General features: G+C 50.8%; 3 protein-coding genes across 5 annotated transcripts; 1 reads left to right on the plus strand and 2 right to left on the minus strand.

The window, feature by feature from the left end:
• The first annotated feature begins 1,266 nt into the window (after positions 1 to 1,266).
• On the plus strand, positions 1,267 to 2,619 carry APOA2 (apolipoprotein A2). The gene is made up of 4 exons (XM_019987343.2): positions 1,267 to 1,396; positions 1,549 to 1,624; positions 1,884 to 2,016; positions 2,385 to 2,619. Exons 2-4 carry the CDS (start codon positions 1,573 to 1,575, stop codon positions 2,500 to 2,502), a joined length of 303 nt encoding a protein of 100 aa, XP_019842902.1. The 5' UTR covers positions 1,267 to 1,396; positions 1,549 to 1,572; the 3' UTR covers positions 2,503 to 2,619.
• A 2,811-nt stretch (positions 2,620 to 5,430) lies between these two features.
• FCER1G (Fc epsilon receptor Ig) lies at positions 5,431 to 9,072 on the minus strand. Of its 2 annotated transcripts, none has more exons than XM_070783081.1 (5): positions 8,523 to 9,072; positions 6,587 to 6,678; positions 6,392 to 6,418; positions 5,953 to 5,973; positions 5,431 to 5,787 (listed from the first exon to the last, which is right to left on the minus strand). In XM_070783081.1, the coding sequence occupies exons 1-5, from the start codon at positions 8,569 to 8,571 to the stop codon at positions 5,725 to 5,727; spliced, it is 252 nt and encodes an 83-aa protein (XP_070639182.1). In that variant the 5' UTR covers positions 8,572 to 9,072; the 3' UTR covers positions 5,431 to 5,724. The 2 variants fall into 2 exon arrangements, with proteins under 2 accessions (XP_070639182.1, XP_019842930.1); XM_019987371.2 differs by having other exon boundaries at positions 6,392 to 6,424; positions 8,523 to 8,731.
• Positions 9,073 to 9,210: 138 nt separating this feature from the next.
• On the minus strand, positions 9,211 to 18,788 carry NDUFS2 (NADH:ubiquinone oxidoreductase core subunit S2). 2 transcript variants are annotated; one of them, XM_019987360.2, is made up of 14 exons: positions 18,631 to 18,788; positions 17,731 to 17,837; positions 14,565 to 14,755; positions 12,918 to 13,038; positions 12,657 to 12,769; positions 12,161 to 12,235; positions 11,914 to 11,991; positions 11,687 to 11,772; positions 11,363 to 11,482; positions 10,550 to 10,679; positions 10,062 to 10,157; positions 9,808 to 9,891; positions 9,619 to 9,676; positions 9,211 to 9,429 (listed from the first exon to the last, which is right to left on the minus strand). In XM_019987360.2, the coding sequence occupies exons 1-14, from the start codon at positions 18,723 to 18,725 to the stop codon at positions 9,392 to 9,394; spliced, it is 1,392 nt and encodes a 463-aa protein (XP_019842919.2). In that variant the 5' UTR covers positions 18,726 to 18,788; the 3' UTR covers positions 9,211 to 9,391. The 2 variants fall into 2 exon arrangements, with proteins under 2 accessions (XP_019842919.2, XP_019842912.2); XM_019987353.2 differs by having other exon boundaries at positions 14,511 to 14,755.
• Positions 18,789 to 20,766: the final 1,978 nt, after the last annotated feature.

A 20,766-nucleotide genomic window follows, 5' to 3' on the forward strand; every position in this document is an offset into this window, starting at 1 on the left:
CGTAGGAAAAGGGACCCACCCTCCCTCCTGGAGGTCCAAACCTTTTAAAGTTCACCCAAGAGTCCTCTCTGTAGAAAGGGAATGGATGTGAGAGCTTGGGGTAGAGGAGCAGGGGCTGCAACCTGAGTTCCAGCAGAAGTAGTCCCTGAAACACCTGACCTCTGAAGTTGATTCTTCCTTCCCTGGTTTGCTAGGAAAGAAAGAAAGTGAAAAGATTCCCTAGGCAGAGTTGGCAAATAAAATTGAGAAATATAGGCTCCTGCCCTCAAATGCGCTCCACTCCAAAGCCAGGGACAAATCAGTGGAGCTCCCTTTCAAGCACTAAGTGCTCCACAGGGGAATAGTTGAAGATAGAATAAAATTTCTTAGGCTCTAGTCGCCTCCCCTACTAGCGCTCACATCACCACTCCCATCTCTCAGGAAGAGGTCAAAGGATGAAAGATACAAGTACTTGTGATCTCTATTTAGCTGATTTCACCCAAAGGCCTTGGGCCCGGGAAATGCATCTCTGTCCTCCCTCACAATCAGGACAGGGACAAGGGCCAGGACCTTGGTTGGAGGGATGTTATGGCCCCTGCTGACTTGTATTGGCTGACCACTGCCTGGACCTGATAAGAGAATCGAATGCCCAGAGACCTTCAACCTTTATCCTGCCAGAGCATGCCAATGATGGGGGGGTGGGGTGGCGGGAGGGGGTGTGGCGTGGGCAGCAGCTGCTCTCTGAATTTGTTTTACTGGGGGTGGGCTTGCTTGCTGATCTGCACTCAGGAAGGTCATTCTGGTTCTAGTGTTTTCTCCCCCATCTCATTCATTACACATTAACTCAAAAGAGTACAGAGTCAATCACACCTGGCCTCTGGCCCTAATCCTTATTCTCCTAACCTGCATTCCCCTCACCCCTGTCCCTGATTTTATCGCCTTTTTTCTGTCCCCCAATACCTCTCTGTCAAGTTTCAGTGAATGGGGGTAGGGTTGGGAGATGAAATTTACCCATAATGGTACAAAGATACCAAGGGCTGAGGTCGTTAGATCTGATACATCAAAGTTTTCCAGGAAAAAAGAGAAGAAAACCCTAGAAATCCTGCTTACTGAAGGATTCAGATCCAAGGACTACTGGTCCCAGGCCCCAAAGGAATGAATCTTGAATAGGACTAAAATGTATCCCCTTGGCATCCATTAAGTCCCTGCCTCCAACCCCATCACCAGGCATCTCCTATATGTTGGCCTCTCCTCCCCCCACTTCTCTAACTTGTTTACTCCAGCATAGTTCCTGCCCCACTGGACTCCTCCAAAGTCCTTATCACCTGATGGGGTGGAGTGGGGAAGCACAGAGATATATAGCCCCTTCCTCCTCAGCCAGGCCACACACAGACACAGACACAGCATCCCTGACCAGGTACAGTAAGAGATTGAGAGGCGAGGGCGCGTCCACAGACTTCAGGCAGAACAAGGGAGCCAAGTTGGAGGGGACGTGGAGGGAGCGGGCCGCAGGGGAACGGGGAAGCCCATGCAGCGTCAGTGACCTCCCCTGCCCCCAACTGTTCGCAGGCCACTTTCCCTGCCGTTAACACCATGAAGCTGCTTGCATTGACTGTGCTGCTCCTGACCATCTGTGGCCTTGAAGGTGGGTGTGAGCTGAAGAGGGGTCCCAAGGAGGAGAAGGTGCCCTGCTGTCTGTGCTGCTATGCCCAGGTCTGGCAACCAGAGAGCTGAAGAGGAAAATCATCCCCTCTCTAAAGCCCAGAAAACCCATCCAAAGACCTGGAGTTGGATACCTGTTCAGGGAGAGGGCTGAGAGCTGAGGCTGAATCCTGGCAGAGATGTGGGACTCGTTGTTGGGGACTCAACTGAGAGAGCGTGTGTGTGTTTCTGTGTATGTACAGGGGCTCTGGTTCGGAGACAGGCCGAGGAGTCGAATCTGCAGAGCCTGGTCTCTCAGTACTTCCAGACTGTGGCCGACTATGGCAAGGACCTTGTGGAGAAGGCCAAGGGCTCAGAGCTTCAAACCCAAGCCAAGTAAGTCTCAGCAAAGGGAGTTCAGTGACCAGGGGGCTGTGGAGAGCAAGAGGGGAAGTTGGGAGATCCCACAGAGCACTGAGCTCAGGGGTGGGGGGCTAGGGAGGATGAGGTTTAATTGTAGAGGAAATGCCATTATCATCCTACACATCCCTCAGACCTCTTCAACAGGGAGGGGCAGCAGGAACTGGGCTTCGAATTTCTCTCTCTATGGTCTGTTCCTCTGCCGGGTTGAGAGCTTGTCTCCCCTCCTGTCTGTCTGCCAGGACAGACCAGGCACTAGGGTTTGGGGCCTCGGGTCTCACCTCCCACCACAAGAAGGCCAGTACCCATCCCTCACCCTCACTTCTAACCCCTCACGTTGCCAGGGCCTACTTTGAGAAGACGCAGGAGGAACTGACGCCCTTCTTCAAGAAGGCTGGGACTGACCTGCTTAACTTCTTGAGCAGTTTTATAGACCCCAAAAAGCAGCCTGCCACCCGCTGAGGTGTGCAGATACGGGCCTCCCACCCCTCGCTCGCCCCTGGCACACCCGCTGGCCAGGCCTGAGGTGCCTCTCCCTGCCCACTCCTTGTTTTCTACAATAAACTTTGCAGGAGTTAAGTTGTGAGCCTGCTGTGTTTGGGGAACCAGGAGAAATAAGGGTCGCGGGGGAAGAGTAGGACTAAGAACAAAGAGAAATCTGCTTCTAACAGGAAAGGGATTTTGGTGTGAAGGGGTGGAGAAAGGGTTGACGAGACCAGTGATGGAAATGACAGGCTGGGAGGTGCTGGTGACTCTTCTCCAAACCCAAGGAATCTTTTCACAGGCCTGGGAACGACATAGAGACTTTGCCTTGGACATGGTACCTTGAAAGGCGCGAAAGATTCATTATCTGAATCCCTAGACTCCTAGAGGTCATGGGAAATGAAAGCACCCCTCAGAATTTCCTCTACCACACTATGAAGAGGAGAAAGCTTCCCCAAATGAGCCCAGAGGTGTCACCCAAGGCCCCTCCCCTCCATTCTGAGCCAGGGGACACTGTGCTTCTCCCCTGAAAAGAAAGTGCAAGTCCCTCAGTCGTGTGCAAATCTTTAATTCTCCAGGCCAGAATACTGGAGTCGGTAGCCATTTTCTTCTCCAGGGGATCTTCTCTACCCAGGGATTGGAACCAAGGTCTTCTGCATTACAGGCAGATTCTTTACCAGCTGAGCCACCAGGGAAGCTTTCCCTAGAGGTGCTCTAATCCTTCCATTTAAAACCTCTCACTTAGACCCCTGTCTGCAGAACACTCATTCCAAGTATCTCCCCCACTATTGAAAGTGAAAGTGTTAATCACTCAGTCATGTTCAACTGTTTGTGACCCCATGGACTGTAGCCCACCAGGCTCCTCTGTTCATAGGGTTCTCCAGGCAAGAATACTAGAGTGGGTAGCCTTTCCCTTCTCCAAACCCAGATCTCCTGCACTGCAGATTCTTTACTGTCTGAGCCACCAGGAAAGCCCCTCCCTTACCATTATCTGGGTGCTGTTCATAGAACTGGCCTAAATTCTCGTGGCTATCTTAGAGCCTAGAGCTAGCAGACGTGATAGCCAGTTAAAGGCCTGCCAGTTCTCCAACTTGGTGGACATGTAGGACTCGAGAAATTCTGGTAGCTGAGATAACCTGGCTTAAATCAAAATGGAATGGAAGTCAGGCTGGCCTGATGCAGGAGATTCACAATCCGCAAATGGGAAAATGGGCATTTCCAATAAAAGCTTGTTTATACTTTATCTTTAAAATATTTACTTCCCTACCCTAACTCATTCTTCATATCTCATCTGAAACCACCTTTCCCAAGACATCAGAAATGGCTCCAATTTCTTCTATATACTTTCTAAGACTTTTATTTTATATTGGAGTATAGTTGATTACCAATGTGGTGTTTCAAGCACATAGCAGGGTAATTGTGTTATACATATTTCATGTATCTGTTCTTTTCCAAATTCTTTTCCCACTGAGGTTATTACAGAGATTGAACAGAGTTCTCTGTACTGTACAGTAGGTCCTTGTTGGTTATCTATTTTAAATATAGCAGTGTGCATATCTCCATCCCAAACTCCCACTCTATCCCTGTCCCCCTCTTCTGTATATTAATCAGCCTCTTCAGTCTGGCCTTCTAGCCCCTTACCACTCAAAATTACTTTCTTCCCCTTTCTTTCTCAGTATCGTTTCCCCCCCACCCCCCAACATGTGGTAAAACATGCAGGGACAGAGATCTGTCCCTCACTTGCAAGATGACCTTGGACAGGTTAATTAACTTCAAAGAGCTTGAATTTCCTCACAGGGCTAAAGAGTGGATCAAATGGTACAAGCTGGAAACACTGAAAAGTGTCAGTCACCATGCAGTGCAAAGTGCTGCCCAGCACGGGGTGGAGGTAGGGGGAGATGGGGGTAAGCCTAGAGACCTGGACCCATTTGCACAGGCCTGCGGGATCAGAGGCAGGGCTGACATCAGATGGGACTCAGATACTGCCACAGAGTCCTGAAACAGGACCGGCACTGACAAGGGGCACCCCTTCACCACCCACCCGTGCCCTCAGAGGAGCTAGCCTCCTACCCGGACCCGACTTATTCCCTTTTGCCTTATTTGCTCACATGCTCAGTTGTGTCCGACTCTGTGACCCCTTGAACTGTAGCCTTCCAGGCTCCTCTGTCCATGGGATTTTTCGGGCAAGAACACTTGAGTGCGTTGTCATCTCCTCCCCCAAGGCATCTTCCTGGGCCAGAGATCAAATCCAGATCCCTGTGCCTCCTGCTTTAGCAGGTGGATTCTTTACCACCGTGCCACCTAGGAAGCCCTCCCCTTTGCCTTACCCTCCTCCACCTCCAACCTGGCCCCCTGAGGTCCGTCTTACCCCAGAATCCACAGAAAACATCTTCCATTAAACCCTCCATTGGGAGTCTCACACGCGTTTGTCACACCATCCCTTCTGCACGTTTGGCTTTCCAGCTCTGCTAATGCCCATATGCATGTGTATTATGAGATGTGCTTACCCTGCTCCCTGTAGCCCACTCTGATCTGGATTGGTGACTATCGGGGGTTGGACAGCCAGGCTTGCCTGCAATCCAACCTTGTTCCCGTTGTCAGGCATGGAGGGCCATGCTGGGTGAGAAAGTCATTTCCTGGGTTTGACTGTTCTGAATGTGCCTAGACTCCCAACACATTACTCCTTGCTCCAGCTCCATGTTAGAGAACCTGGGGGTCAGGAGTTTCTTCATTCCCCCAGTCACAGTCAGCATTCATCCCTCAATCAAGTAAAACAACCCTGAAGTCTATTAGACTACGAGCTCTGGCAGGTCAGGAACCGAGTTTGCCTTACTCGAAATGGTATCTTCAGTATCCAGCCTAGGCTAGTAGAGGCTGAATAAATCTTAAATGAATGAATGAATGGAGTCCAGTCTATGGTGTCTTTATTGATGTTAGTCCCTTCCCACTGTTTAGTAGGACCTGGGGGTGGGGGAGAGGGGAAGGGTGGCACAGAGGGGTGAGACTAGAATATAGACATCAGTGAAGAGCATCTGAGGTCTTTGATGAGGAGGAATCACTGGTGATTATTAATGAGGGGCAGAAGGTCATTACAGGGGTAGGGTCAACTGGCATTTATGGTGGGGAGGCGTATGTGATGCCAACCACAAGGGCTGGGAGGAGAGCGTTTGAAGGAAGTGACAAAGGGCATCTGTTCTAAAGCTATTGTGGTGGTTTCTCATGCTTCAGGGTCTCATAAGTCTCCTGGGTCCGGGTGCTCAGGCCCTGGAGATAGAGGTCAAAGGACAGTCAGGAGCTTGAGCCCATCACTGGGCTTCCTAGCCACCCCCGCAGGCTCCACCCCTTCCAAAGGTCACTCAAAAGCCCACCCTCTTCTGCTGACTTCCTGGACAGGGAGTCCAGGTGGTGGGGGGAGGCAGGTTCACTTACCGTGTAAATGCCATCTGATTTCTGTAGAGGCAAAAGGGGCAAAGCATTAGAGACCAACATGTCCCACAGGACCCCTCAACATCTTGCCCTCCCAGGGAGGTATTTGGCCAGAGGTGACTGGTTCCCTCAGGCCACTCTGGGGCATGAACGCACATTTGCCCATAACACTACCAACACACATACATACACAACATTCAACTCTCTCATGTACTCATTGTCAGTCTACACTTGACTCTTCCTCGTTGCCTGCTGAATATTTTACTTGTGACTTGGCTAGCTGGCAGGGTGCGTAGGATGAGGTGGGAGGGGGTCTCTGAGGCTAAACAGATCAGCACCTGAGTCCCATGCCCCGCCCCAGAGACCACAGACCCCAAGGCTAAAACCCTAGAAGGGCTGAGTCTGAAAAATTGTTGACACCCCTTTGAGGGTGGGTTCATACCTCACTGGCTGTAGCTGCCTTTCGCACCTGCAACTGGAGGAAAGTCATTAGCAAAGGTGAAGTTAGTTGGCCCAGCTCCCCCTCCAGACTTCATGGGGGAACTTCAAACCCCCTTTCCCCCTTGCCTTGAAGCCATGCTGCCACCAACCTCCCACTTCTCCTTCCAGCCCTCAGCCCACCCTGCCCCTGCCTTACCTTGAGTCGGCAGTAGAGCAGGGTGAGGACAATGCCATACAGAAACAGGATGGCATCCAGGATATAGCAGAGCTGAGGCTCTCCCAGGGCCGCTGAAGGCAGAGAGCGCATGCATCAGGTCAGGGGCAGCGGGGGAGATCTGGTGCTCAGAGGAGAGAAGGGAAGGGCTCTGGGAGGTCGGATGGGGCCTGAAGGAGCACCCTCCAGGGGAAGCAACTTCATCTTCCTCTCTGGATTCCTGTTTCTCTTACCTCTCAGTTTTCTCCCTCACCCTAGGGTAGGGGTAGGACAGGAGTGTGAAGGGGTTCATTGTGATGCAACTTATAGTCTCTGAGAGTTGAGAGCCTTCCCCTTTTAGCCCCCAACCAACTTTTTAGCACTGTGGGTTCCTCAGGCACCACTGAGCACTTCATAGCCCTCAAGGGACCCATTTGTGTTCACTGGGCTGAAAACCTCAGCCCAGAGGGGTAAAGTGAGGGGAGGCAGTGACAAATTTCAGCAAAGAAACCACAGGGGTGTCTTTGCTAAGTCCTGTGACCTGTGGCTGAGGGCTGGACAGGAAGGATGTGAGCTGAGGAAGGGAGGGAAGGCAATCACTCTATTATTGGTCATCTAGCCTCAGCCACACTGCTTTCCCCCCTCGCCACCCTCATCCTGAGACACTTAAATACATAAAAACAAGGTGCCTGCTTTCCTTGGCCTTATGGACACCGACGGCTCTACACACAAGGTTGAGTGAGCGTCTCGGCCCAGGCTCAAGGGGACGACTACGAGCAGTATGGATTCCGGCTCCGGGTACTCTGCCCTGTTACTCACTCTCGGCCACCGAGAGAGGAAGTTTTGTGCAATGAAAAAAATCAAATAACGTCTGAGCTCCAGCCTCTATCAGCTCCGGCCCCTATCAGAAGAGCTCGTGAGCATGTGATATGCCGGTTAAGTGCGCTTTATGGTGTGACATTCTTTCACACACAGTGTTGCATAAATCTCAAAACTACCCCTCGACGGAAACATCATCGCCATTTTGTAGATGACGAAACCGAGGCCAAGGAAAGTAATTCTTCAGGGCCACAGAGTTAAGTGACAGAACTTGAATTCAAACCCAGGTTTTCCACTTTTAAAGCTTGCGCCCTCTCTTTTATGCCTCAGTGGCCCTACTGCCTCATCTTATGGCAGCGGACTGGTCCCTCACTTAGACCTTCCCTCCACCTTCACAGCTGGGCTGGTTGAAGTCCATCCCACTCCATCTTTTTTAATTTCCCCACTTCCCTTTAAGTTTCACTAACCTCTTCCTCCCCGAACCCCAGCTGTGACCATCCTGTCTTAAAAAAACAGACAACTCCAAGAGAGCAAGAAGAGGTCAGAGAATGATGGAACCTCAGAACTACAGAGACCTTCCTTTTCTGCCTCAGTATTTCTCAGCTGATGCTCCCAACTCTCTAGACCTGAGCATCGTGTGCTGCCTGCCCTCATTTCAGCTGTGCCTTACTGAAAACCCCTTAGAGGCAGCAATTGTGTTTAACTATCCTTGCCTCACCCCTAAACACAAGGACAGCCCCCTGCCTTCCTAAAGGGGGCTTTATAATTGTTATTTAACCAGCTAGAGATCAGTTCCCAATGGACAAGACCAAATGCACCCCACAGAAAATGCTCATCATGGGAAATGGAAGCTTTCCCCCGGACCAGCTTTTCACATCATAGAACCACTCCTCTGCCAAACTGAAGCCTTATGGTGTATTAGCCCTGAAAAAATAAGAAGGGGACAAGAGGGAACAATTCCTGTGCCCTGATGGGGATGGGATGGGACCAGCCTCAGGGTCTCTGTGTCCACCTGCCCCATGCCAGCCTCCCTCCGTCTGTTCCCGCCTTGTCCCTCAGACACATGCCCTCGGTTCCCACCCTGGAGCCCAGCTCCCCGTCCCTCATCAAACCCTCTCACCTGCTTGTTCAACCAAAAGGAGTAAGAGCAGGACCACTGCTGGGATCATCCTGGCCAGGGGCTGAGGGGCTGAGAGCTGGGGATCTGAGGCTCTGCCGGCACTGCGCAGCTGTGCTGTGAGCAGCTCCCTGACCACAGAGTTCCCCCCTTCCTGCCACGCCTTCCTCCGAGCTCTGGCCCCTTCCCCTTCCTGCAAGAGAAAACGAGCAGCTCCCGGAAGGGCCAACTAAGGAAGGGAGCTAGGAGATCTGAACTCTCGTGCCTCCGTCCTTCAGTGACCAAGCCCCTGTCACCATGGAAAGAGGGGACGCCTGTGCTTGGGAAAGGCTATCTAAACCCACCTTCTCACTCCAGCCCTGTCCAGAGACAGAATGGTGATAAACTGCCCCTCAAGATTCTCTAAGACCCCATGATAACCCTTCTCTCCCATCTGGAACTCTGTACCCAGGCTTGACTTGAGGAGTTTATCAATTAGTGTGGGCAGCAAGGTTTGGGCAAGGGGGGGCAAGTGAGGGGAAAAGAGGAAACGGGGAATGGAGAAGTGGAACAAGAGTCAGAAACGGGGGTGGAGATGAACAGGAAAAACTGCCAAGGACTGAGTCTAACAGAGAAGTAGATGGTTGACAAACGCCCTAAGTTTCTCTTTAAAGTGAAAGACGGTAAGACACTGGGAAAGACAAACCAGAAATTTGGGTGTGGGGCCAGACGTGGCTAATTTATTGTGATTTCTCCTTTTCTAGTACATGCACAGAAAGCCTGACAGCTAAGCATTCATGGACGTGTACACACACACGCACGCACGCACAGGCCCATTTGCAACGATGGAGAGGCTGCACAGAGGGCAGGGAGATCCGACGCTGATCCCCCGCTCACCGGTCTACTTCTCCAAACACAATATCTTGGGTACCTAGGAGGTCAGGGCAAGGAGAAAAAAAAGTGATGTTACCAAGGATCTAGCAGTCCCTGCAGTGCCCAGGAGACTGAGGATCTGGGTCTATGCCTGCAGTCTATTAAACAGAGGTGTTTGGTTTCTGTTCCCATCAGAGTTCCAAAGCCCCTTGACTAGAACCCCTCCACTACACAACAGGCCTTGTACCTATGATGGCAACGACGTCCGCCAACATGTGTCCCTTAGACATCTTGTCCAGACCAGCCTGGAGAGATTAAGACAGCAAGTATTAGGCAAGAGAAGCAAGGTGGAGGAGAAGGAATGAAAGTTCATAAAGATCTCAACCATTACTGGATTCACGTATGAAGAGTTAGAATCACTGAGGCTGGCTCTTACCAGGTGAGCAAAACCAGGAGCCTTGATCTTGCATCGGTAAGGGCGGCTGCTACCATCAGACACCAGGTACACGCCAAACTCTCCCTGTCCGAAGAAGGTTGCCTGCCTTCATTAACGGGAAGAACACTTTTCTCTGCCAGCAAAATCCTTTCTATTCACCCTCATGTCCTCTCTTTCACTGATGAACGAGAGTTTAATTGCACATCTGTCTCCAGTCGCCCACTGCACACAGTCTTTCCCCCTGCCCGCCTCACCTTGGGCGCCTCGATGGCTGTGTATGTGGCTCCTGGGGGAACTTGGTAGCCCTCAGTGTACAGCTTAAAGTGATGGATCAGTGACTCCATAGACGTCTGGAGAAAGGAACAAGGCCGCATCAGTAAGCCGGATCCAAACTGTATGGCAGGCCTTTGCACACACAGAACATAATCTCTATCCCCAGGGAGTCTAAAATCCCCCATGTAAGTCAGTGAGCAGAGAAGATACAGAAAGAAGAGAGGAGAGTATTGGAGGTTAACAATCTTTCACAGAGAATTCTTTGAAAAAGGAAAACTGAAAAGTAGGATTTAATCCAAAGACACTCCTCCCCAGTCACTGCCCCTCATCACCCCCGCTTTTTTCTACCCCTGTAGCCAACTTGGGCAAACTTCGGAAGATGATGAGGGACAGGGAGGCTGGTGTGCTGCAGCCTGTGGGGTCACGAAGAGTTGGACACAACTGGGCAACTGAATAACAACGAGCCAACCTTCATTTCTGCTCGTTTTGGTGGAGACACTTTGGCATCATCAACCTTGATCTCCCCAGGAGGCATCTTGTTCAGACACTGTGAGATGATTCGAATGGACTGGCGCATCTCCTCCACCCGACACAGGTATCTGAAGGAGACGAGACGGACTAAGAACAAGAGACAAGCAGCCAGAGGATTGGATGTGAGGCTGGGAGAATGCGCTGGGCTGAACCGAACAGTGCAGGTAACTTTCTTCACTCCCCTAGTACGGCATCTCTGCTTGGCCTGGGCACCTATATAAAACCTAGTCTTCTGATTTCAGCACTGGGCCCTTTCCCAAATCCTCTCCTAGTTTTCTCAGGCTATGTCCTGTAGTGTTTCCCTCTTTAGCTACTCTCTTATTAAACATTTTTTTGGAGGTGAGAGTCAAACTGACTCAAAAGGAAAACAGTAGCAAACTCTTCTTGGGGTCAGTAAAGAGCAGTGGAATTTGAAGCTTGGAATCTAGTGGAAAGAGCACTGTATCAGGAGGCTTCTAGTCTCAAGCATTACTGACAGAACAGTCCCAGGCTAATCTCTAACTTTTATGCTTCAGCTTTTTCAGCTATAAGATGCGGCCAAAACTAGTTATATCCAAGACATAAGGAGAATGTAAGGGTAAAATAAGATGCCACATATGTGAAAGTACTTTAAAAAGCAACCTAATTTAATACACACAGGTGTTCTAATAGATACTATAAAGTATGAGAAAAAAGAAAGTAGCTAAGAGAAAGGTTTTAGACAGGGAAAAAACCAGGGGGACAATGGGCTAAGAAAGGATTTGGGCCTTACCTATCATAGCAGTCCCCTCGAGAGCCAATAGGCACATCAAACTCCACCTGGTCGTAGACATCGTACGGCTGGGTCTTCCGCAGGTCCCACTGGATACCTGAGCCCCGGAGCATCACCCCACTGCAGAGAGTGCAAAAGAGTCAAGGGCCACTGTCCACAGACCAAGAAAGGAGGCATGCTCTCTTCCTCAGGCTCCCCTCTCCCGCCCGCACACTCTGGGCATGGGATAGAAAGTCAGCCTGGCAAGGAAGGTGCCACAGCTGAAGCCAAGATATTAATCTGGAACCCACCCACCCCTAAAGAGAGAAGCCTTATTCCTCCCACCTAAAACCATAGTTCAGTGCGTCTTCTGCTGTTACAATCCCAATGTCGACTGTCCGATTTCGCCAGATCCTATTGTTGGTCAGCATCTGTTGATCAAGAAAACTGCTGTATGAACACTATTCAAGACACTCCTCAGATACCTCTGTATTTCTTTACAACTGGGGACTAAAACCCCACGAACCCTTCCTGGGGGGAAAAGGGATTCTTCCCACTGACTCGTAACTTACCTCCTCCAGCTCGTCAATCCGAAGAGAAAAGTTCTTAGAAAACTCATAAATGTCATCCATAAGCCCAAGGGGTAGGTCCTAGAAAACAAACGGAGGATCAACAATGAGTACGGAGGCTCTGCTAGGGAGAGCCAGCTCTGCCTCGGAGGCGCAGGGTTGGCGCTTCCATCCGAAGTGCTGCCCCCCAGTGGCCACGGACGATACAAGCAAGGGCTGGCCCTCGAGGCCGGCAGGGGAACCGGCTCACCTGGTGCACGCCTCCTGGCCGGACGTAAGCAGCATGCATCCGAGCCCCAGACACGCGCTCGTAGAACTCGAACATCTTGACGGGACACACTGAGTTAGTGACAAAGTCCTGGGTCCCTAAGTCCAACACCGTGGTGGTTTACTCCCCCGCCTCCAGCCTTCTGGGGCCCAACCAACACTTCACAACACAAAGCTCCTTAAAAATATAACCCAGGGGATTCCCTGGTGAAAAAGTGGCTAAGATTCTGTGCTCCCAAGGCAGGGGACCTGGGTTCGATTCCTCGTCAGGGAACTAGTCCCATGCCACAACTAAGACCCCATGCAGCTAAATAAATAAAAATACGTAACAAAAACTTAAAATACATATATATATAAAACCCAGATTAAATACACCTTCTCCCCATAAATGTTCGCGTTCCTTTTATTCTCACATCCTTCATTCCTGCTCCATCTCAGGTACCTCCTCCCCTTTTCCCATCCTTTCCGCCTCCTCATACCTTCTCCCTTTCTTCAAACATCCAGAAGAAAGGGGTCATAGCCCCAATGTCCAGGGCATGTGTGGTCACAGCCATGATGTGGTTCAAAAGTCGAGTGATTTCTCCAAATAGCACTGTAGAAAGGTGAAGACAGGAACAGATGGATACAGGAGCCAGGGATCCAGGCTGACAGAACAGTTCTGGGCTCAGTGCTCCTGAGACGGGGGGCGGGCTCTATGCGATCCTCACAGTGGGCCACGGGAAGAAGGGGCTGGGGCACACCTCGGATCCATTGTGCACGAGGAGGAGGCTGGATGTTGAGCAGCTTCTCCACGGCCAGTGAGTAGGCCTGTTCATTACACATCATGGATACATAGTCCAGCCGGTCAAAGTATGGAAGGGCCTGGGAAGAGGGAGAAATCTGGGTCACATCTAACAGGCCGAGGAACCCTCAGTCTGGCTGCTAGAAGCATTGTTCTCAGTGGGCATCAGAGGTCAGTGCTATATAAGTCTTCCCAATCTCAGAAGCGGTGGAGGGGGTGTGGGGGGGGGACCCTGATCTGTCGGGTTTGCCAATTTCCATGGTAAAAATACTCCTACAAGGTCCCATTTTTGACTACCAATGCTACGTAACTGAACAGACAGCACTGGGCAGGGTACCACACCACCATGCAGTACTGCCACTACACAGATGCCACAAAAGCAAACGCCCAGAGAGCATGGCACAGAGGAATGCAGCAAAGTAACAGAATCGGGGACTGTCATACTTCTTACCTTGATTTTTAGTATCTTAACCTGCAAGCTAGCATAATTTAATTTTTAATGATAGCTGTGTTTAACAACTGGCCCACAGAACTGAAAATTTAACAATCTGTTCCTGCGAGCCAGTATGAGCTGGCTGCAGCACACCCCTGCCAAGCTTGTCTTCCGGGACAGGCGACACCTCTGTCCAAGAACAGTCTATCCAAGATACTGACGGGGAAAGGTAATCTTAGGAGGAAGTTAAGGAAGAGCAAGGATGGAAAGAGACAGAAAGGACTCATCCGCACAATACCAAGAAAGCTAAGTCCCAGCTGTTTACTTCAGTTTCCAGGAAGGAGGAGGAGCTAAGGCGCCTCTCTTTGGAACAGCCAGTTCTTGCCCTGATGTCACTGTGACGTGGGATAAAGCTACAGGGGTTAACTCTGTGGACAGTTACCAGAGGACCAGAAACCATCATTGCCGGGACTCTTTGGGAGAATCACATCCTAGTCAGCTGGTTCTAAATCCTAACTCCATCCTGTTATCAAGAGCTTTCTTCGTGACAGTAAGAAGAAAAACTTCAGATTCCTATCCCAGGATCCAGTTTCTTCAAATCTGACCCTCACTATTTGGGTCACAGAGTTCTCCAAAAACAGCAAACTCTCACAAACTCCCTCCCGGTCACTCTGACTCACTGAGTATTTCGAAAACAAACTTAGAAAGCTGGAAGATACAAGAATCAGCTGTTAGTCCTGGGGAGCTGACGTCGCTCTCCTCTTTCCCTGACCCCAGGGACGCCAGCTCTGACGTACTAGCATGATATGAGGGCAGGGAAACTGAGGCACTGGAGTAAAGGTAAAGGGGCCAGCCAAAAGTCAGCCAGAGAAGAGTTAGGAGTGTAGCTCTGGCTCCAAAGCCTTTCTGTTGGGTAAACCAAATCCAGATGATTCAAGCCCAGCATCCCCTGCCACATCTCTCCATCCTCCCAACCGAAACTGTCCTGATAACCTAAACAGGGTTCCCTCCCAACCCCCACAACACCCTCCTTCTCTGGGCTTCTGGGCCAGCAAACCGGCAAAGCCCCAGGTTAAAGCATGCCCAGTCCTGTCGGCAGGCCCCGCTCGCCCCACACACCTGCAGATAGGTCTTGTATTCAATGAGATTCTCAGTGCCCCTCGCCCCACACACCTGCAGATAGGTCTTGTATTCAATTAGCTTCTCAGTGCCCCGGTGCAGCAGCCCGATGTGGGGGTCGCACTTCCGCACCATCTCCCCACTCAGCTCCATCACTAGCCGCAGGACTCCATGGGCTGCTGGGTGCTGGGGCCCAAAGTTCAGGGTCAGGTTCGACACCAGTGTGTCCTTTGGAGGGTCCACATCTGAGAAGTGGGAAATAGTTGAGCCAAATGGTGATTCCTTTGAGAACCCCCAAAAGACAGCAAGGAAACGCATCTCCCTGTATACTTTCCATCTCACCATTCCACATCCTGCTAATTTCCCAATCTTTAACATAACCAAGAAGAACACCATCAGCTGGGGAAAAGGGAAGGAGACCTAAACTTTCTGATGAGAGGGAGAGGGACCATGAACCTCACTCTTTCCACATCTCTCAGAATACCTTAAAAAAAAAATGATAGATAACATTTATACAGTCCCTATAATATGCCAGGCACTACTCTAAGCATTTTATTTATTTTAATTAATTTAATCATTTCAACAACCTTATTAGTAACTATCTTACTGAAGAAACTGAGGCCAGAAAGGATAAATGAATTCCCCCGAGTCAGTAAGTGGCAGAGTCAGGATTTAACTCAGCCTGGGCAGCTTCAGACTCCACACTCTTAACCACTAAGATACACTGCTCTCCAGCTGTATGCTGAATGTCCAACTAACTGGGAAATGTATATGGCACCCCACTCCAGTACTCTTGCTTGGAAAATCCCATGGACAGAGCAGCCTGTTAGGCTGCAATCCATGGGGTCACTATGGAGAAGGCAATGGCACCCCACTCCAGTACTCTTGCCTGGAAAATCCCATGGATGGATAAGCCTGGTGGGCTGCAGTCCACGGGGTCGCTAAGAGTCGGACACGACTGAGCAACTTCACTTTCACTTCTCACTTTCATGCATTGGAGAAGGAAATGGCAACCCACTCCAGTGTTCTTGCTTGGAGAATCCCAGGGATGGGGGAGCCTGATGGGCTGCCGTCTGTGGGGTCACACAGAGTCGGACACGACTTAAGTGACTTAGCAAGAGCAAGAGCAATACTTCATTTTTACCACTACTAATTGACAGCTTGTACCCTCAAGAGGCTTACTATTTAGTTTGGGAAATAAGTACATATGAGAAACTAGTAACACAGGTCAAATTTACAAGTTGCCAAGTAAGTTGCTTGCTGCTGCTGCTGCTGCTGCTAAGTTGCATCAGTTGTGTCTGACTCTGTGTGACCCCACAGACGGCAGCCCACCAGGCTCCCTCGTCCCTGAGATTCTCCAGGCAAGTACACTGGAGTGGGTTGCCATTTCATTCTCAAATGCATAAAAGTGAAAAGTGAAAGTGAAGTCGCTCAGTCATGTCTGACTCCTCACGACCCCATGGACTGTAGCCCACTAGACTCCTCCGTCCATGGGATTTCCCAGGCAAGAGTACTGGAATGGGTTGCCACTGCCTTCTCCGGTAAGTTGTTTAGCTAAGTATTTAAAGAAAGGAAAGAAGTCTGTGTTGACTTCGTGGAGGCAAGATATAGGCTGCTTCTTAAATACAGGGAATGATACAGATAGGAAGAGAGAAGAGGCATCCTAGGCTATGGAATGAACATATGTCAAATCTTAGAAACAAGGAAGTAAGTATCTGTGGAATTCTTATCTACCAAGCGGCAGAAGATTAGTGTTGGCAGGCAGTGGGGGATATGGTTCAATTATCAGGATTATTAGAAACGCTTAGGGAGGCCTGAGCACAAGCCAATCACTACACTGAGTGGTTTATGTTACTAGCATCTTTTAATCCTTACAATAATGCTATGAAAGTAGGTACTTCATTCACTAGTAAATGGAGGGTTGAGATCTGAAACCAGACTCTACTTATGCAACCAAAATTCTTCACCCTGGGCTTTGGAGTCAGACAGACCCACGTACAAATCCACCTGTGTCCTCGATCACCTTTTAATTTCCCTACACCATGATTTCCTCAAAACTGAGATAATATCACTCTCATAGGGTGCGTTTCCTTGCTGTCTTTTGGGGGTTCTCATAGGGTTATTGTAATGACTAAGTAAAATAACAGAGAAGGCAATGGCACCCCACTCCAGTACTCTTGCCTGGAAAATCCCATGGACTGGGGAGCCTGGTGGGCTGTGGTCCATGGGGTCGCTAGGAGTTGGACACAACTGAGTGACTTCACTTTCACTTTTTGCTTTCTTACATTGGTGAAGGAAATGGCAACCCACTCCAGTGTTCTTGCCTGGAGAGTCCCAGGGATGGCGGAGCCGGGTGCTGTCTCTGGGGTCGCACAGAGTCAGACACGACTGAAGCAACTTAGCAGCAGCAAGTAAAATAATGCATACAAAAAACACTCAGCACATGATAAGCACTCAGCTATTATTACTGTTAAGTTTTCTGAAAGGTAACTGGAAGTTCTTCTAAAGGTTTTTGAGCAAAAGAATGAATGGCATAGTATAAAACAATGTTTAGGGAAGATAAAGGTGATGAAATTGTACAGGACAGCTGAAGGGGAACTAGATCAGTGCAGGACCCCATCAAAGAGATTCCCAAGAAAATCAAGGTCTAATATAAAATAAACCAAATCAACAAAGGGCAAGATAACCAGATGTGAAACATTACTACAAAAGAATCTGCATGGTTTGGTGACATATTGAAAATAGACATGGGGGGGAGAAAGAAAAAAGAGCCAAAGGTGACTGAAAAGTTTCAATCCTAAGGGATTAGGAAAATGAGGGAGTCATTGATCAAAATTAAAAATCACAAGAAGGGCTAGTTTTATGGCGGGGTGGGGGGGAGTTTCATATTTAGAAAGGTTTCATTTGGGTGCCAGTGGGAAAACACTCCTTTAGCACGAAATATATTAAACCTCTGGAAAAAGCTGAAGCTAAATATATAAATATGGTAGGGATCTTCAAGGGTTGTCTGGAATCTCCTCTTTCTTTTCCGTTGGAATATTCTACTTGATAAATACCTCCTATTATCATTATTATCATATGTGGTGAGTTGCAAGTAGACTATTGCAAGCAAAAAAAGTTGGGGGCTAAATTTTGCCTCAGACAGACAGCTCAACAGCACTCAGAAATCAGGGTAGGGCAGGGAAGTGTATCGGTTGGGACAGTGACCCTGGGCACTCACCATTCCAAGGAGGAGGTTTCCAGTGGGCTGTTTCCTTGGTGGGGTACATGACAGCACCCCCGTACTGCTCTGCCCATTCCACATCTGGCTGCCACTGCCGAGCACCCCTGGGGAGGTAATGACAAATCCTAGACAAAAGGCCTGAACAGTGCTTGGATCCTCTGTTCCCATTCACTTTCACATGGGCCCTGGGAAGGGTGTCTGGGATTCATCAATGCCAAGTCCGTGACAGAGCTGTGTAACTCTGGCAGAACAAACTGGAACTCTAGAAGTTCCGTTCTTACTAATAACATTCCCGGAATCACTTCACCCAACAACCCTATGCATGCAAAGATAGGGATCCCAGGTCCTTTAATTTATGGTCATATTCATGGTTCCCATCTTAGTGAATACGAATCCAAGAAAGGCGTTTATTCAAGGTCAACCGAAGAGTAAGAAAAGGGGGGTGGGGCATGCTCGCTCCTTGGCTCTGCTCAAGTATGGCCAGAGGGATGCACTGAGGCCCGGGGATTCTTGGTTTACGTTCCTCCTTTAAGTCCATCGGGGTTGTTTTCCTTTTCTTTCATAGCGTCTGAGGAGACTTTTCACCAGTCGCGCCCCACCCCTTATGGGGTTGGTAGGAGCAGCCGGGCGTATGGGGGGTGGGTGACATATCGCTAATGCTGAGGGGCAGCGTCTCCCTCCACATGATTTCAGCCCTGGCAGATCGAGTTGAAACAATCTTTCCTCCTTCCTCCAGAACAGGTACCGCTGGATCCTGGAACCCGAGAGAGCAGGCCAGGGAGAGGGGTCACGGGCCCGGGTCATTCTTTCCTAGGGGGTCATAGGGCCCGTGGAGCTCCCAGACTCGAGAAACCCCAGCCCTGGAGACGGCGCAACGGGCGCCGCCCTTGGTCTCACCTGCTGGGCTGAATCGGCAGTCGGACCCCAGCCCCGGGCCGCAGCACCTGGGCCGCGGCGCCCCGCAGGCGGCACAGAGCCCTGAGCGCCGCCATCTTGCCCGCCGTGCACTGCTGGAAGGAGAACCTGGCGGAAGTGCCTCTAGCGCGCCTCCTTGCGGGCTTCCCGCGTATCGGCGCCACGCACCCGCCCTTTTGCAAGCTGGCTGGGTCGCCGCTCGCTAACCTGACACCATCCGGGTTCTGCGCCTCGGCTTCACTTTCGCTTAAACACCTGAGGCTGGGGACCGTGCTTCCCACCGCTCCTGATGGGCTCTTCAAAGGCTGAGCCACAGAAACTTGCCACCGCTGCCGCTGGCAGCGGCTCCCCTCACGAAGCCTCGCCGCGCTGCCCGTGCTCGCCTTTGAAAGTGTCCTGCCGCCCGGTCCCAGACGCACACTGACATGGAGACCCTTCCCCACTTTCTGCCTGCGCCGCTCTGTTGCTGTAGTCCTGCCCTTCTAGGGTAGCGCCAGGCTTTGCCAGTTACCTTCTTATCCCCAAATCCAAAAGATTTGGAGCAGAGGGAGCTAGCTAATTTCCAGATGGCCTAAATGGGTTAGGGAAAAGGGGCCCAAGTGGGACTGGGCGGGTCTGAGAACTCCCGCCAAACCTGAATGGAAAAAAAGAGGAGGAGGCCAAGGCCACCAGCATTGGAGCAGGCTGCTGGGGTGTGTAGGAGTCGCCTCATCCTAGCGGAGGAGAGGAGGTCCCCTGTAGGTGACCCTGATATCTGCCAGCTTTCCAGAACCTACAGAATTACAGACTCGGTAAATGCCCTTATTGATCCCTAGCATCCCACTTCCATCCCTGGTCAGTCTCTTTTACCTCATGTGTTTCTGACCTGGCCTCTCCCGTGGCCAATGGCATAGAAATGTGGTACCATAGGAGTCTGATCCCAATTCTGTGCGGTACAGACAAAGAGGAGTTTCCCAGCCTTGGATCTGGTTCCTGTTCTCTCGGCCTCTAAGCTGAGCTCCAGCTGGGCCACCCGTTGAGTTTGCACATCCCTTCCACTTGGGGTCTGGACAGAGGCTTTCCCCCAGATATCCCCCTGAGAGGGTCCCTGGGCCAGAGCCCACCAGCAGTGCCGCAGGGTGGGACAGACAGACCAAGAGAGTGGCAGACACAAGTAACTCTTAGCTTCAAATAAAGAGGGGAAAGGCAAACTTCTAGTTAACCTAATGGGAACTGTACCAAAGGGTGGGGCCATATCCCACGCTGTGGGAACTGACGATCTGTAAAGACTGGGCAGCCCCCAAGAGCCAGGCAGAGGCTGGGCCTCCCTGCCCCCTTCATTCCCCGTCGGCTCCCTGGGCCTTGTCTCCCTGAAACACAGTCAATGTGGTAATAGTGTGGGAGAACGAGGTGGGGACTGCATTTTTTTTTTTTTTTTTGCCTTAATCCAGCCTAAGAGGTATTTCCCTGGTGGCACAGCAGTGAAGAATCCACCTGCAATGCAGGGGATGCAGGTTCCATCTCTGGGCCGGGAAGATGCCCTGAAGGAGGGCATGGCAACCCACTCCAGTATTCTTGCCTGGAAAATTCCATGGACAGAGGAGCCTGGTAGGCTAGAGTCCATAGGGGTTGCAAAGAGTCAGACACAACTGAGTCTCACACACACACACACACACACAGACGCGTGTCAGGATAGATGAGAAATCAGGATAGACTCTGGGCTGCTTGGCCCTGGGGGCAACTTGAGCTAGGGTGAGGGATCCTGGGGGGCTGCCTAGGACACTGCATCTTTTGTGCCTCCGGCCTGCTGCCAGCACCCCCCACACACTCACACACTGCCGCTGTGGCTCTAAGGCCCTTTGTCTCTCACTGCTTAGTCACCCCCTTTGTCCTCGTCTCAGATGGGGGTAGAAAGGGGTGGTAAGAGCCCTCTGGTGATAGCTCCTCTTGCCCCTGCCCCTTCTGGTCTCCTAGCCTTTGTCTGACTCCTGCAACATCAACCCCCTCCACTTAGGACCAGGGTCCGGGTGTGTGGTGGGTCCACAGGCGGGTGTGGCAGTCAGAAGCTGGTGGGTGATACAGGAAGCGATGGGCACCAGGGCAGGTATTAGCAACCTGAGCAGGAAGGGAAGGGGAGAG

The sequence above is a fragment of the Bos indicus genome, chromosome 3 (assembly GCF_029378745.1).
Source record: "Bos indicus isolate NIAB-ARS_2022 breed Sahiwal x Tharparkar chromosome 3, NIAB-ARS_B.indTharparkar_mat_pri_1.0, whole genome shotgun sequence".
Classification (NCBI taxonomy): domain Eukaryota; kingdom Metazoa; phylum Chordata; class Mammalia; order Artiodactyla; family Bovidae; genus Bos; species Bos indicus.

Excerpts from the sequence above, each read along its gene's own strand:
- NDUFS2 (XM_019987353.2), bottom strand. The coding sequence starts at position 18,725 with ATGGCGGCGCTCAGGGCTCTGTGCCGCCTGCGGGGCGCCGCGGCCCAG. Across the intron at positions 13,039-14,510 it reads AATACAAGACCTATCTGCAG|GCCCTTCCATACTTTGACCG; the intron begins GTGTGTGGGGCG and ends CCCTCTTCCCAG. Across the intron at positions 9,430-9,618 it reads GGACGTCGTTGCCATCATAG|GTACCCAAGATATTGTGTTT; the intron begins GTACAAGGCCTG and ends CTGACCTCCTAG.
- FCER1G (XM_019987371.2), bottom strand. The coding sequence starts at position 8,571 with ATGATCCCAGCAGTGGTCCTGCTCTTACTCCTTTTGGTTGAACAAGCA. Across the intron at positions 5,974-6,391 it reads AGGCAGCTACAGCCAGTGAG|AAATCAGATGGCATTTACAC; the intron begins GTATGAACCCAC and ends TTGCCTCTACAG. Across the intron at positions 5,788-5,952 it reads AATCAGATGGCATTTACACG|GGCCTGAGCACCCGGACCCA; the intron begins GTAAGTGAACCT and ends CTCTATCTCCAG.
- APOA2 (XM_019987343.2), top strand. The coding sequence starts at position 1,573 with ATGAAGCTGCTTGCATTGACTGTGCTGCTCCTGACCATCTGTGGCCTT. Across the intron at positions 1,625-1,883 it reads GACCATCTGTGGCCTTGAAG|GGGCTCTGGTTCGGAGACAG; the intron begins GTGGGTGTGAGC and ends GTGTATGTACAG. Across the intron at positions 2,017-2,384 it reads GAGCTTCAAACCCAAGCCAA|GGCCTACTTTGAGAAGACGC; the intron begins GTAAGTCTCAGC and ends TCACGTTGCCAG.